The sequence below is a fragment of the Nyctereutes procyonoides genome, unplaced genomic scaffold (genome assembly GCF_905146905.1).
Source record: "Nyctereutes procyonoides isolate TBG_1078 unplaced genomic scaffold, NYPRO_anot_genome, whole genome shotgun sequence".
NCBI classification, from domain to species: Eukaryota; Metazoa; Chordata; class Mammalia; order Carnivora; family Canidae; genus Nyctereutes; species Nyctereutes procyonoides.
Genome location: NW_026575040.1, coordinates 25,929,792 through 25,946,290, shown reverse-complemented (window position 1 = coordinate 25,946,290; position 16,499 = coordinate 25,929,792). Strand labels below are relative to the sequence as shown.

Genomic DNA, 16,499 nt, shown 5'->3' with positions numbered 1-16,499 from the left:
GGGAAACTCTCTGAAAACGTGCCTAAGGAGAAAAGGAATAGCTAGGAAACCTTACAGCCAGAGCACCTGTGGCACCTTCTTCGGCAGCCATGAGCTTGCCTGTGAGGCTACAGATCTTGCTCTTTCAAAGGCCTGCCATTCTTTCCTGTGCATCCTTACATGCAGCCAGTTTCAGGGAATTTATTCTGTGGTTCCTGTTGTTTCATCCTCACTTTTCTTTTGTGACTGAATATTCTTGTGAGGTTCCGGTGAGGCCCCAACAGCCAGGTCCCCAGGGCACCCAGGGGCAGCTTCCGATGGCAACGGATGTCTTACCTGTGCAGTTTCCGCCACTTCTGTCCAATTCGTAGCCTATCTCGCACTCACAACGGAACAGGCCAGGAAGGTTGTGGCAAGTTCCAAAAACACAGATGTTCGGTAGGGAGCACTCATCGATATCTTGGGTAGGGACACAAAGGGGGAGAAATGAAACTTATTTTTTTGCCAAAGGAAGTGCCTGTCATTAGGCGCCTGATGTTATGAAGAAAAAGGCTATCTGACGTCAATCTAGGTGCTTCTCCTGTAGCCTGTTAGATTATCTGCCATATATAGGAAGCCTCACAGGTGAGAAATCACTTTTTTCAGCCCCCCCCCCGCCCCGCCCCATGACATGCCAAGCAGTAAGCTGAGCATTACAGATGTATAGTTTCTGGTGTTTCACACAGGTCCATGTCACTTTGGTGAAGTAAGAGTCAAAAAGGCTACCTTAGAGCCAATTCTTTAGGGGTTTTTATTCACATATAGTCACTGTTTTTATTGTAGGCTAAAATTCTACAAACCACAAAGGATCTGCGGTAACTTTCATAATCAGTTTTATAATCCTCTCTATCCCTAGAGCTATGCTGGGTGCTATTGTCGATGGAGATCTAAAAACTGCAGACACTTCTTTCAGGCCCTGATCCCCGTCTCACGTTAACATTCTGCTTGTGTAATTGACATGCAGGCATTGCCTTGAAACTGGCTTTAAATAGCCATAACCTTTCCACCGGCAGTGATTTATATTAAGAACAAACAAACAAACACAACCTTCCCTTATAGCATGAAAAGAAGCAAAACTTTGACTGTGACTATTTATGTTACCAGAGGTGGCACAGTACCTGTTTTGGTTGGATGTTCAGAGTAACAAAAGTAAACAGGCATCAGGCACACAGTCAAGAGAATAATCTGGTTTCTTGCCTCAGAGGAATTTTGTATCAAACTCTGCATATTTAATATAAATGGTATAAAGAACACCTAATGGTTCCATAACAAAGAAAAGTATTTACATAGAACTATATGAGAGAATTAGTATATGTGTCATAGCTAAAGACTGATTTTGAGTTAATGTCCTGTTAACAAGCAACAATTATTAGTTAAGACATTAATCAGGGTCTTGTTTAAACTTTTACTGTCAATTGTTATCATTTGTTTATTTCTACTGAAATCTTTTTAGTTCACTGTAGATGCTAATTCTTCTCAGTGAGAGATCATGCACTTAAATTTGACAAGCGTGGGGAAAGAAAAGAACCTTGTGTTTCATAGTGAGAGCTATCCTTAGCCAACAGGCTTCCAGGATTCTTCTTGTCTGACCAACATCTCAGGAAGACAGAGCCTTGCACTGAGAGACAGCATGACATACAACATTATCCCTAGGGGCCCCCTACTGAATGGATTTGCAAAAGACTGTTCCATGTTCACATATATTAGATATTTAGAGAACATGTGAGACATGCCCAGTACATTATTCTGCATATGGAGAAGATTATCTGCTCTTATTATTTTAAAGCTTTTATTTCTAGACACCAAACCATGGCAGAGATTAAAAACATATTTAAAGAGACTCCTTCAATGGGACATTATAGGAGGACAGGTACACTTTGAGCTCCTTCCCCTAGCAATGGGGATAAACAGGTTGCATTGAGCTAACCACATTTGGTTAGCCTGTCTCTCCTATGACCAATGAGTGTACTCTTGCAGACCATCTGACCAAGGTTGGATGTGCAGCTTGTGGCCAGAAAGCTGTGATTTTTCTCTGCACAAAAGAGAAATGGTCCAGCTGGAGACCTAATACCTCCATAGACTAAACTGACCAGCTTAGATGTGAAGCCAAAACACATCTTAATTTAAAAAAAATCAGTAATGTTTAAATAACATAATTTTGTCAGGCCCTGCAAGTGCCCTGGCAGCTTCCCCATCAGTTACCTTCACAGGCTTTCCCATCAGCACTGGGCACAAAGCCCATGTCACATTCGCAGCGGTATCCTCCCGGGGCATTCAGGCACTGACCATTGCCACACAGATTCAGGTTCTCAGAGCACTCATCAAGATCTACAGCCAGAAAGATACACAAGTTACTCTTCCTCAGTTAGGAGCTTTTCAGTTCCTCAGATCTTTCATTTATCATTGCCAACTCCCTGAGAGTAGTGGAGTCTCATCATAGTTTGTATTTGATACATTTAAACCCATTCTTTCTTTCCCTTTGAATGTTAGTATTGAATAGTCCATGAATGTGGGCCTTGGATTCAGAATGCTGAATGCTAAATGCTAAATTATCCCTAATGATGTAAAATGAAGAATAAGTCAAATGAATTATTCAAATTAAGGCTTTCACAAGCAGGGTTGTGCAAAGGCGGACACATCCATGACAGGGAATAATGTGCCGTGCTTTGTGCCTATTTCTCAGGTTTCAGACTAGGCTCAGATGGGCAGCAAAAGACCTAGAACAGCAACTATAGAGGAGACCAAACATTCCTTTCTGCTCCATCTCTACTGAGCTTTGCTAATAAGCACAGGCACTATATATCAAACACACAAATCATATATGCCTAATACATGAAACTGAATATTTTCTAAGGAGTAACGGGAGGATTATGATGACAAAACTTCACTGGGTTAGACGAAAACAATTTCAAATATGATAAAAATTTTCAGCAAGTTGAAAAAATTCTAGGTAAACCACTGACTACGCCTTAGTCTCTTTTATGTTTGAATGGCATCTTGTGAGCAAAATGCTCAGGATACATTCATTAATGCTTTCAAGTCATATGAAATGGATCTCAGTATCTTATTATGATCTAGAATGTCTGAATCTCTTTTCCTTACATAGCTTTCTACAGCAAGCTCACTCTTGGGTTTGGTACAGAAAATAACAGTGAGAAATAGGCACAAAAATATAAAGGCTAAGGTTTGTAAAAGGAAGTATGATTTTTTTTTAAGTAATGACATCATTGCATACAGTGATACCATATCAACTATATAACTATATTTAGCTTCTGAGGTCTCCCTAATTGACCTGACACCAAATTTCCATTCCCAAGAGATGTAGTTTTTTTTTTTTTTTTTGAGATGTAGTTTCAAATACCTAATCTTTCCTGTTAAAAGTTGATTATAACTGTCCCAAACAATGGACAGTCTGAGAGATGGTGAAACACCTGGCTTCTCTGATTACCCTTTATACAGCTGTTTCCAACATGAGCCTACCTGTACACGTGAATCCGTCACCCGTGTATCCTTCTTTACAGAGGCAGCGATAAGAGCCCATGGTATTCTTGCAGTCTGCATGTTGGCTGCACATGTGTGTTCCATTGGAGCATTCATCCAGATCTAATGGAGAAAAGTCACATCATTATGAACAAAAAGCATCACATTTACAATCAGTAGCATACAAATTTTTCTTTACAGAATTAATATTTTCGTATTTATAACCTATGCAGCTCATGAGAAGCAATTATTTTCCAACCCACCCGTGCACTTAATGCCATCTCCAATCCATCCAGGGCTGCAGCTACATTTGAAGCTTCCTGCTGTGTTGGTACATACGGCGTGTCTGTCACAGTTGTGTGCTCCAATTTCACATTCGTTGATGTCTGGAAAAATAACCAGTGGTTAAAAAAAAGTTTAGCACAGATGCCTTTTTGGTCTTTTAAATAACTTAGGAACAGCAACTAGCAACTTCAAAAGTTGACTCACTTTCACACTTTCCATAGTATAATATAGATTGGTTTAGCATCCACATATATAACTCTACAAATATTCAACAGCTTTAAATTTCAATTTTTAAAGGACAATATGATAATAGCTACTTGCTATTATTAATTCTAATTATCTTCCATTATTTTAATTCCATTAATCTTTCATTGTCACCAAAACCAAAATGAACCTCTTTTTAGTTGAAGACCTTAAAAAGTGATTTGCCTAACATTCTATGGTAATAACACGCATGGTCACATGTTTCTATTCTCAATATTTTTATTAAGTCAACTATAGAATAATGGTGCACATTGTTATCATACCTCATACAAACAAAGGAATACAATGTTGTTGGCATGCTAGAAAACTTTTTCACTCATATGCTATATATTAAATATACTTTATTCTTAAATGGAAATACTATATTATTTAATTATGCTTTATTTCTATAAAAGTTTTACTTTAGGCATTCCTAATTCAAACATTTGCAGAGAATTTTCTTTAAGGCAATGAGTGAACCATCTTTCCTCTAGCTTCTTAGACCTCTAGCATCTTGGAGACCCAAGCCTTCTTGCATATTTCATGTAAAACTCAAATCAATCCAATGGAGATTTTTCTGTAAAAGGAATACCAGATTAAGGTCACATTACTGTCAAAAAGAGGCACAGGCCTAAAGTGAAGTCACTTGTGCTAAGCCCCATATCTGTAAACAATGGCTTAATACTTAACTTAATTACAGCCTCTTCCAGGAATGAAACTTTTAACCTGTCAGTCTGGAGTTACCTGGTTAGCACTAAGAGGTAATCTACCTGATAGACCTATAGGAAGATGACCTTGCTGAAACAATCTGCTCTTCCCTTGTTTCTCTCCCTCTTTCTACCCCTCAAAGCCTTCCATTTTATACAGCTCCTTGGAGCTCCTTTGAATTTGCTAGGTGGGATGCTGCTGGATGCATAAGTCATGGAATAAAGCCAATTTACTCAGTTGAATTTGATTTTTTTTAACATCACTAAAAGACTCCAAATTCTTGAAAGTTCTCCATTCTCCAAAATTCCATTTCCAAATTTAGCCAAGATAGATTCTATAACATAAAAGTGCCATAAAGTATAAAGTGAAATGTTTTGTTTTCTGTGTTATTGTAACTTATAAAAAGAAATAAACATTTGGTCTTTGTCCTTGATTCTGGAATAGAGTTCCTAAAACCCTTGGAATTACCTAAGTGATGAAAGCACAAAGGTGTCTTTTGTAAGATTAATGAGGTAATTTTGGACTTCACCTAAAAATGGGGTTTGTTGCCAGGAGAATGAACCATGTGATTAGAGGGTTAGAACTTTCAGTTCTACCACCCTGACTTCCATGGGAGAGAGGCTGGGGGTTGAATCACTAGCCAATGACCAATGATTTGATTAATCACATCTATGTAATGAAGCTTCCATAAAACTCAAAAAGATGGGTTTAGAGAGCTTCTGGATTGGTGAACATATAGAGATTCAGAAAGAATGTCTTGCCTAGAGAAAGCCTTGAAGCTAAATACCCCTGCCCCATGTCTTGCCCTATGCATCCCTTCCTTCTGGTTGGTTCTGAGTTTATCCATTTATAATAAACTAGTAATCTAGCAAGGAAACTGGTTTCCTGCATTCTGTGATGGAATAGAGAGGTGGTGGGAACCTCTAATTTATAGGATTAATAGCCAGTCATTCAAAAGCCCAGGTAACAACCTAGACTTGTGACTGGCATCTGAAATGAAGACAGTCTTGCGTAACTGAGCCCTTAACCTGTGAAGTCTTTCACTGTCTTCAGGTAGATATTGTTGTCAGAATTGAGTTGAATTTTAAGACACCCTGCTGGTGATCAGAATTGAAATTGGTGCCAGAATCTTTATTGCCCAAAATGAATCCATAATGAAAGACAGGGACTTCACCTTATAATAACTTTTTCACTAACTATGAACAAGAACTCTTAAGCATGGGTACAATGACTCTACATGGAAACCACTGTCTAACACAAAACTTAGAGTCAAGAAGGATCATTTTGGCATGTGAAATGTTGCAAGAATTTTCAGTGATCATTTGAAAAGTGGTATGAAAAAGAAACCAGGCATGCAACTTGTGTTTACCCTTTTGTTTACTTAAGAAGCCCAATTAAATGATTTGAAAGTGTTTGGAAACACGCTGCTTGCCAAATGTTCCATCTGAAGCCCTGAAATGGTCTTGGGATATTTGGCTTCTTCATAACTTCTAGAGCAAACATAAAATAAAAGAATGACATTTTTCCTACGGAAATACTTCATAACATCACTAATAATCATAAAATGAAAACACGCCTGAAGAAAGTTCTTACAATTACAATGTATTGTATGGGTGAATTTTAATGTAGCTTTGGCAGCCACATGAATCTATTGAGTTATTAAAGCAGGTCAAGGGAGGCAAATACCAAGCAGCTTTAGACTTGTGACTGGAAGCTTTAACCAACTGAATAATTGAGCACGGCACATTCCAAGGAAATGAGGAGGAAGGCCAGCCCAGGGATAATAGTGGTAAGTATGCACGGAAATTCAAGAAAAGTAAGCCTGACCTCATGGGCTCCCAAGCAGGACCATCAACACTTCTTCTTCCTCAGGTAATCACTCCCCTCAGAGTTAAGGACCACTTTTGCAGAGTCCTATCTTCATTTCCCTCCTTTATTTGTCCTGATCTCTGAGTTAAGTAGAAACAATGAGCTTCCCTTGCCTAAGCACTGAAGCTACTAAATGTTATAAAGTCAAGAAATTTTCTAATTGGAAAAAAACTCAGAATTTGACTTTCCTAATTCTCAATTGCTCAGAGGAGGATACCATAGTCCCCAAGCACATGGGGACTTTCTAGGGCCCCAAGGTCAATAAGTAGCAGAACTCATTTCTAAGTCTGTCAGAACTCATTTTCCCTGTCTGCTGCTTGGCACTCTTTCTCTTGGGCCACAACAGCCTAATCGTGCTGATTTCTTTAGTCACATAAAGACTTTATTCTAAGTACCACTTTATGGAGTTTTTAAAATCTTGGTATTAACAGACTTGTAGAAATTTTCACTAATCTTTTCTACTAATACAATTTTCAGAGATGACTGTAACCTGTCAATCCGGTAATTCTGAATTGTTTTCTTTCCAATTTTCAAATGACCAAAGATATTCTGATTTTCATATGGATTATTTTAGCTTTCACATTTAATCATACAATTAAGATTTCTTTTAAAAGGAGTCTCCTTCCATTTTAAAATCATTAATAATATGCCAATATAAATTTCTTTTTTTAATTTCTTTTTTTTATTTTTTGACAATATAAATTTCTAATTCAAGAAAATACATGTAGTTTTCCTGCAATGTTCTCAAGGTGAAAAGAAATTCCATTGGCAAGAAGCCATGTATCATAGGCTTTAGGATACTAGGAGATGATACTCAGGAGACAATATTCAATTCTTTATTTTATGAATATTTAAGTCATCATCTCAATTATTTACTCTTAATATGTAATAAATGAATTAGAAAGAGTTGGTCATAAGATGTAGAGGCATCTTTGAGTAAAAGCTCTTTGCATGTGTGTATATGTGCATGCATACTATTGCAAATTATTATTTATTAATTATTTCCATGGCAGACTTGGGCCTAAGACTGCACTTGATTATAAAAGCAAACAGAAGGGGAAACTGAGCCATAAGGAAAACAACCAAACAAAATGCTGTATTCAAACATCTACTCTTCAATAGTGTGAAGGAAACATAGCACATGCTTGCCAAGAACATCTCTTTCTGTACAAATGTTCTCTTTCCCCCACGAGTTTGCTCCAGACAGAAAATTCCTTTTTAAAGATTAAGAATAAGGCCAAGCCAAAAAAAGCAAGGAAATTCAAATTTAGGGCTGACACTGCAACCTCCTTAACCCCACCAAAGTTCCCTCACAAAGACGCAAAGGTCCTACTTGCATGGCTGTCTTGACAGGCAAGGGTGTGATCTGAGCAGACACCAGTACAGGTTCTGGGTGTGTCCCACTGACATTCAAGTAAAGGCTTGTGCTCTGAGTTGCTCTGGCCTCTTCTGCCAGTCATATAAGGAGAGGCTGTATTACCCCCACACACCTGCCTTCCTGTCATCTGGGCATCAATCATGGCAGAGCTGGCACACTGGGAGATCTCGTTGTCTGGGCATTGGGGAAGAGGACATTAGAATAAATGGAGAGGCCAACATGAAGGCTTGGATTTCTCAATTTGGATCCAAATTTGAGCCAAGACTGTTTAACTGAACACCCACGGAGTTTTCACAGGCTGACAGCCAGTAGAGGACAATTAGCAGTGATAAGAAGCTGGAAGTAAATGGGTACAAATTCTCTCTGAGTCCTGATGGTTTGGAGTATATGATTCTCTGTCATGGACTAAGACCTATGAGTAACATTTCTCATGTGAAAAGCAGCCGAGAGTTTGAGAAACGGCATTACCCAGCTATGCTGCTATTTTAACTGAAAACAATTCTGATTTTAATGGCATTCTTTCTCACTAACCAACTGACTGAGCACATGATGGAAGGTAGGTTCTTACAAGTGAGTTTGTGAAAGCCAGGACCCACAGAGATGGTACATCCTAGTTCTCCATCTTCCAATTACAAATATGTGGAATGAGCAGCAGAAGCCTTGCATGTGGTCCACAGACTGGAAACACTGTAATCCAGCCCCCATAAGCTAAGGACAGAAAAGCTGTGTTCTAGATCTTAAGCAAATGTACATTCTCCTTCCATTAAATTGAATGTTCTCCTCAGCATACCCATGAACAAAGCTTAAGGAGAAAAAAAGAAGCCCTTAACATCTGTGTGGGCTGGGAATGTAAGTCAGTGGGTGGATTTGGAGCACTGCTAAAGTGATTGGGAGAAAAAAACATGTTTATTTGTTAAAATGGAAACAATCAGTAATGACAAGGAAGCTGAAATATTTAGACAAAGCTGTAATGGAACCCAGAGGACAGTTTTTGAGTTCTCATGAAACAAAGTTCTCTATGAAATAGCATACATATTTTTATAATTCCTTTATAGGGTACTCATACATATATATATATATGTATATATATACATATATACACATATACAAATATATTATATATGAGTATACACATTGTATGTCTGTATACATATTACATATGTACAAAAATGTATTTACATATCATCATCAAAAACATTGTTCCAGGTTTGTTCTTCACTGTTATTTGTGGTGTGGTTTGCTTATCCCATTAGGCAAGATACATATCTCTATTTACATTAGTTGCCGGGGACATTATAAACACTTGTCTTTAACATGACTATCACCAGGGAAACTGGATGATATTCTAAGCTGGGAGTGACACTAATTTTAACTAAAAGCAGGCTAAAAGAGCCCTAGTTACATGGTATTAAAAATACATTTTGGCTCAGATTTTTTAAAACTTGTTTTTAAGTATACCAAACTTGCTGCCAATTCCTGTTTGTGTACGTCATTTCCAATCAAATGTGATACATTTGGATGAATTAAAGTATTTACAGAGGACCTCTTTTTTTTCCCTCCCTCATGCATCCCCTCTTTCCATATTTCACTGCAGGGGTGCTTACCTAAGAGGAACACTTGCATAACTACAGAGCACCCTGATAAACTGTTCAAGCTCATGAATCAGTGGAAGAACTAGCAATAAAATCTAGAGTTCTACTACTTCACGTGAGAATATCACATGTCGTGCTGCTGTGATATCAAAGAGGCTATGAAACTCCAGTTTTCTCCCTACAGTGCTGGCTGGGTTCTGTGAAATTGAAGTCATTTTAGGCTACAATTTAAAAGTAAGGGGATGTTGGCCTTAGGAAAGAATAGAGTATTTCTTGGACCTCAAATCTAAGTTTCTGTTCATGAGATTTACCAAAAGACTGCTGTTCTTAATGTAAAACTGGTGTGTCATCTCATCTAATATAGAGTACATGGCTCTCATCACCACAGTGCAAACTCAATTATAAAAAACAAGCCTTTTAGAATACCAAGTAAGAGTTCCCTTCTTAAACTGATTTCAAGCATGTATCAGTAAATAGTACTATAAAATTTTGCTGAACTAGAAGTTATGTCTTTAAAATGGCTTCTCAATACTGTGTCTGCAGGTCTCATTTTACAATGACATTGGCTACTATTTATTAACCAGCTACTATATACCAAATATTGTGCCAAAGGCATTATATATATATATCTCATTTACCTAAAATGATATTAATATTGTATGAGAATTTAAGCTTTCTTTAGGGTGAAAGGCCTAAAATAATCAGCCTCTGCTCATGCCTCTGATTTGGAGCATAAAGTTCTAGAGATCCTTTTCTTATAGGGAATGAAGACTGATGGTCCCATTAGATTAACTTCTCCCTCTGTAAGCTTCTTGGTTCTCTGGGATGAATTTCATGAGTTTAACTGAACCAAACAATGGTATTAGCCTATATCAGGTAAAATGCAATATGGAACAATCTTATCTTCCCCTTCATTAGTGCCAGAACACCACCCCTTACCTCAAGTCCTATACTTATCCTGAGAGCTTACAATAAAACATGAACCACAGACATATTGTATCCCAGAGAGCAACAGATGAGATTTTAAACACTGTGCCACTTATTAGAATGGACTGCTGACCATGCTTCATAGGAAGATTGAGGAACATAGTGAGCATGAAGGCATTCTAGCTTCATACTTCTTTTTGTAATTTGGCTAGAATTTGTCATTTTTTTAACCAATAGTAATATTATTGGCATTATCTTGTATATCTATAAATTTGAAACTTAGCATTATTGGACAGTTTGGAATGATAATAAATATCCTTGCAAACTTTCTTGAAAAATGTTGATATAATTAAGAAAGGACATTTACCACATTGCCAATCTGCAAATATTTTAATGTTCGTTTCAAATCACAGGGGCTGGCCAAACTGGCTTTTGGAATTAAAGTTTGTTATTTGTAAAGAAATTATGACATTACCTAATCAAGCTCACCATGATCTCCATTATGTTTTAAATTATGTTATATCCCATAATCTGTTATATTACTACAAGTAACTATAGTAAAACTTTATTATATTATTCCACATACTTATCACCATCTCCTCAAATTTGAAAACACCAACGAAATGCTTAATAACAATATCATCCACACAGAGTGACTTCTTTAATTTGATGTTTAATAAAATAATCTTCTACAAATGTTGTGAAAAGATTTTTTTATGGATTACTGGTATTAGACAAACAAAATTACAAATGGTTTAATTATCACCTCATAAAGTTTGCTAAGTCCCAGGAATTATTTAGGCTAAAGCAACTTAATATATCAAAAGCACACTAATTTAAGGAACTGGAAGACTGATGAGAATTGATGAAAAATATGAATTGTAGTATGTTTCTTTGAAATCCTTAATTATAAACCCTCAAATGAAATGTTGACAAGGGAGGCTTGCTTTAAAAAAGGGATAGGAATGTACGGTAATTAGCATGTTAACTACTTTGATATAAAAATGTGATATTTAACCTCATAAAATGTGATATTTATGGTGTTAGTTATAGTGAGAATTCATCCAATATGGCTTTTTTCACGGGTAAAGAAAAAAGCTTCAGCATAGATCTAATCTAAAATATGACAAGTTTCAAAGAAGAGCAAGCTAAGTTAATGAAAAGTGTCATATAAAATGCTTTACAAAGCAATTAAAATGTTAGCAGTTTTAAAACTTGTATTCCTCTGGTAATAGTCTTTTAACCATCAAACGTTTTATTGTTCAAATTGAAAAAACATACCTGTACAGCCAGTTTTTCCTTTTTTGCCTGAATATCCCATATCACAGTGGCAAATAAATGAGCCTTTTGTGTTTTCACAGGTTCCACTTAGGCAGATATTTGGATTTAGGTCACATTCATTGACATCTGTAAAATACAGATATTATTAATACATACAGTCATGTGTTTATATCATTAAAAACATTTTTCCTGAGATAAAACAACTATGACAAATAAATTACAAAAGGTGAAGTGTTTTCATTAAAAAAAAAAAAGAGTATCATATTTACAGGTTCACAAGCAGTTCACACTTGCTTTCTATACTGCAGGCTAACCAGGTAGACTGCCTCTTTATCTGGGCCATAAGCAGGAGGTAATCAAATAAACTGATTGATTGACTCAAGACTGCGTATAGAGTCTGTTTATGTGACAGTCTAGGAAAATTTAAAGACAGCATATTCTGTTGTAAGATACAAAATTTAATTCAGTCTCCAGCTGCCAACATTTTAGTTTCCAATATTTAAAATAAAGGATAGATGAACTGGTAGTCTTGGTGCAGATAGTTATAAACTTGACATCTTCCCCAAATTACGAATTATTTTTTTATGACTTCACTTTAATTTATAGGACTTCATAAATATTCAGTAAAGGTTTTCTAAAGATATAAATGTGACAGAATTTAAATATTTTCAATTCTAGACTCTTGCTTCTCACCAAGATGGAGTAATAGAGACAGGATTTATTTTCCCATGTGAAAACACCAGCAAAAGGACAACAGAGGCAACAGAAGACTGTCATGCCTGACAGAAAGAAAACAAGCTAGGTGAGTTCTAGGAATGTCCCAGGTTATGATGTAGGGACAGTTTTAAGGCCATGACATAGGGGAGACGGAGCTGAGTGGTGTCCCAGAGTTGAGGGGATAACACTGGAAGTCCCGGAAGACCAAGGCAGCCAGAGTTCACAGGGCAGAGTAAAGGACAGAAGAAAGCTGCATAGGGAGAGAGCCCCGTCATGTATTCAGATAAGTAGTGATCAATGCACTCATGTAAGGAAACTGCTCAAAGCTAGGGGAAGTACCACTCAAAAGAATTAGAGGGAACAATCATCAGAGCTCACAGAAAGCCTGGAATTGTGCCTATTCCTACTCGTCAGACTGGAAAATCTCATAATTCAGAAGGGTCTTGCCTCAGTAATGGGGCAAAATAAGCCTCTAAGTAACTGCTGCTTAAAGGCATAAAAGCAAGACTTTAAAGGATCCTTCTGTTTCCAAATAACTTACCTGGGTTCCAGAATAAAGCCCAAGAATATTTCTCAGGATTTAAAACATCTAGCAACTAGTAAGTCAAAATTTATAATGTCTGGCATCCAGTCAAAAATTACCAGCCATTCAATGAGGCAGGAAAATGTGACCCATAATGAGGAAGAAAGTCAATTTACTGAAATGACCCAGAACTGACACAGATGATGGAATTAGGATATTAGAGCAGTTACTACAATTCTATTTCATGGGCTCAAAAAGTTAGAGGAATGATCTAACTTTCACATCGCTCCCAGGGGAGATGTGAAAAATGACCCAAATCAAATTTTTAGAGATGAAAATTACAATGTCTGAGATTACAATGATACTGAATGGGATTATATACTGCAGAAGAAAAGTGTGAGAAATTTGAAAACATAGCAATAGAATACATCAATACAATCAATTCTAGAGTTTACTTCATTCTTGTCAGAAATAAATTTTGCTTGCCTTTAGTAAAAGATTTTAAAGGCCTAGGGTTAAGTGGACAGAAATAGCACGCAGACATAAAATAAATGTCCACGTGGAGTGACCAACGGTCAACTCAGTCCATATAACGTATCTGATAAGAACATCATATCACAGTCACAAGAAAGTTGCTCTTTGGAATGTTGGTCTTGGAACATTAGTAATATGTCCCTAAATATCCTTACTTTTCTGATAGGATCCATTTATCAACTTCCCAAACTAATGTTTATGTAATTTAACCATGCTTGTGAATAACCAGACAAAATGGGAAATTCTGTGTTCTATGCTCACCTACACAAGTCTTCATGTCTTCAGATGCCATGAATCCATCATAACACAAGCACCTGTACTCCCCGGGAATGTTTGTACACTGACCGCCGTCACAGATATTGGGGTTATCTTCACACTCATCAATGTCTGTGGAGAAGAAAACCAACGTGTTGTTAACACTGGTTCTATTAATAAGTGGTGAAAAAGTTAACTAACTCAAGTCAAATAAACAGCCTATTTGCTTCAAATCCAAACGAAGGGTTAAATTATCCCATCAATTTATCCTGGGTGAAAAAGCAGAGATCGATCCATTTTCAAGATTTATAGCATATTATTTAGGATCAATCTCTACACCTTATTAGAAATCCATCATTTAACTAGCAATTTTATCCCTGACATGAATTTATCATTTAACAATGATTAAATTTTATTTTTTCATTGTCAGATTTCAATGCCTAAAGTTGATTATCTTCTGGTTTACTGATATTGTAAAGGTGAAATTGCTTAAAACAAGCATATCTACTTACATGTACTTTTGGTTAAAAATATTTATTTTCAACATTTAACTTTTTTTGGTCAATTTACATCTAAAGTTTTTTTTGGAGATTTTCCTAGATCTGATAAAGTAATTTTGATATCCAAACCCAAGTTCTCTTCTTAGCCAAAACCAAAATGAAAACCTGTATCATCAACCTCCATTCTCATCTCTAGTTGGAGACATGACTCTTCCAGCCCAGCATGATACAACAAAAGGTGTGAATTAGAGCAACAGTTCTCAAGTTTTAGCACGTATCCGTATCACTTGGAGAACTTGTGAAAATAGATTATTGGGATCTAACCCCAGAAGTTTCTGAATCAGTAGGTCTGAGTGGGACCTAAGATTTTGCATTTCTAACATATCCTTGGGTGATGCTGATGCGGCTGGTCCAAGGAGCACACCTAGAGTAGCTCTGAAGTAAGTCAAAAGATTAGATTCTTCAAAATTGTATCTTACTCTCTGTGCCAGGAACTGTGCAAAGTGCTGTATGCATTCCCCCACACAGGCAATCTGAACCTGATCTTAGAGATGAGGAAACTGATGCTAAGGATCTTTATTAAGGATGCATAGTTAAAATATGTGACAAACAAAATTTTGAACTCAGGGTTGTCTGACTCCAGCCTGGGCCCTGAACCTCTCTAGGCTATTGAGGTATTTCACAGGAGGCTAAAACCTACTCACCAGTGCATGACCTCTGGTCAGGCATTAGTGCAAATCCTGGCTGACAGCTACATTCATAGCTGCCTTCAGAGTTTGTACAGAAGGTCTCACAACCACCATTCATTATGCTGCATTCGTCGATGTCTAAGAAAAAGAAAAAGAATATCACCTTTCTTTATGTCTATGATCATGGCATGCATTTCAAGTTTCCAAAGCACAACACGACAAAACAAAAACATCTTCAGGCAACTGGAAATCATTGCATCATTCAATTCCTTCAACAAATATAAAGTGCAAACCTACTACATGCTAGAGATAAGAATCTAATCATGAATGAGACAGACCTATACCTACCTTCATAATGCTTATGTTGCAGCTGGGGAGTTAGGTGAATAATCAGTTACATGATACATGGGGTGCCACATGCCAGGTAGGGCTAAACGAACAACCCCAGTTATGATAATAGGCATGTGGATGAAATTCTCTGGGTCACATATTCAGTTATAAACTTGACATTCAGTTTGATTGGCTAAGATTCTGATCCTTTTCAAGAACCTGATTTGGAATTCTGAGTTGTCCTGGGCCATGATTCAGAAAAATTTGGGCTGATTTATGGCTTTGGGTGGAAACCATGTGAGACTTGGCAGTTCCACATGATGTACACCCCAAACCAGGCAAAAACTGGCAGTTTTCACGAAGTTTCACTTTGACTTTGGGCACAATAAACCCAGAGGATTTTCTGTGCCACTCTTCCGAGCACAACTAAACCTACAGAGGGTCAGTCACAAAGCAAAATGCTTGTCCCACAAAACCCCATCTTTAAGGAGTGCCAGACCTGGCCTCCATTTCAATGTAAGGAATGAAGAGAACATGGTCTTCTTGCCAATAATTAATCTTTGAAATCTCATAGCTGATCTAAACCACCTAAGGGCAGACGCTGTACCTTCTGTTTTTTTTGTGTTTCTCACAGAACCCATGCTTCATTTATTGCAAGTGGTTAGTACTTGCTTGCTGATTTGCCTGGGTATGCACGTGCATAAACAAAGCATGTGCTATCGTTCAGTATTCAAAGCAGCATGGCTCAAATTCGACTTGTTAGAGCTAAAACATTTCATAGCCTTCATTTAAATGGTTCTTTAAACAGACAAGGGAGGTGAGATCCAAAGACTGTGAGCCACTATGAAAAGAATTTTACTTACGGAAAACAAGAGAGATTAAGTAAAAGTAACTAGTGATGAAAACAGAACTCAGAACATTACTGGAGTGTTTCTAGAAAGAGACTAAATAAAATAAACTATAAAATAAAAGAGAGAACTTACCCACACAAAACAGCCTGTCAGGAGTTGAATGATAGCCAGGGTTGCAAGCACACTGATACTTCCCGATGAGGTTCACACAACGGCCATTAGGGCAGAGGTTCGCACTCAGTTCACACTCGTTGATGTCTATTTAGAAAATAAAAATAGCAAACATCCAGCCAGAAGCTTCTGACTGTGGCAGAGATGT

General features: G+C 37.2%; 1 protein-coding gene across 1 annotated transcript in view; it reads right to left on the bottom strand.

The window, feature by feature from the left end:
* FBN1 (fibrillin 1) overlaps positions 1 to 16,499 on the bottom strand; it is a 226,944-nt gene that overhangs the window by 55,642 nt on the left and 154,803 nt on the right. Inside the window, exons 29-36 of the mRNA XM_055319738.1 lie at positions 16,313 to 16,438; positions 15,015 to 15,137; positions 13,817 to 13,942; positions 11,782 to 11,907; positions 3,762 to 3,884; positions 3,499 to 3,621; positions 2,221 to 2,346; positions 316 to 438 (exon numbers count right to left, since the gene is read on the bottom strand). Coding sequence (XP_055175713.1) covers positions 316 to 438; positions 2,221 to 2,346; positions 3,499 to 3,621; positions 3,762 to 3,884; positions 11,782 to 11,907; positions 13,817 to 13,942; positions 15,015 to 15,137; positions 16,313 to 16,438 — 996 coding nt within the window. The remainder of the gene's footprint in view (positions 1 to 315; positions 439 to 2,220; positions 2,347 to 3,498; positions 3,622 to 3,761; positions 3,885 to 11,781; positions 11,908 to 13,816; positions 13,943 to 15,014; positions 15,138 to 16,312; positions 16,439 to 16,499) is intronic.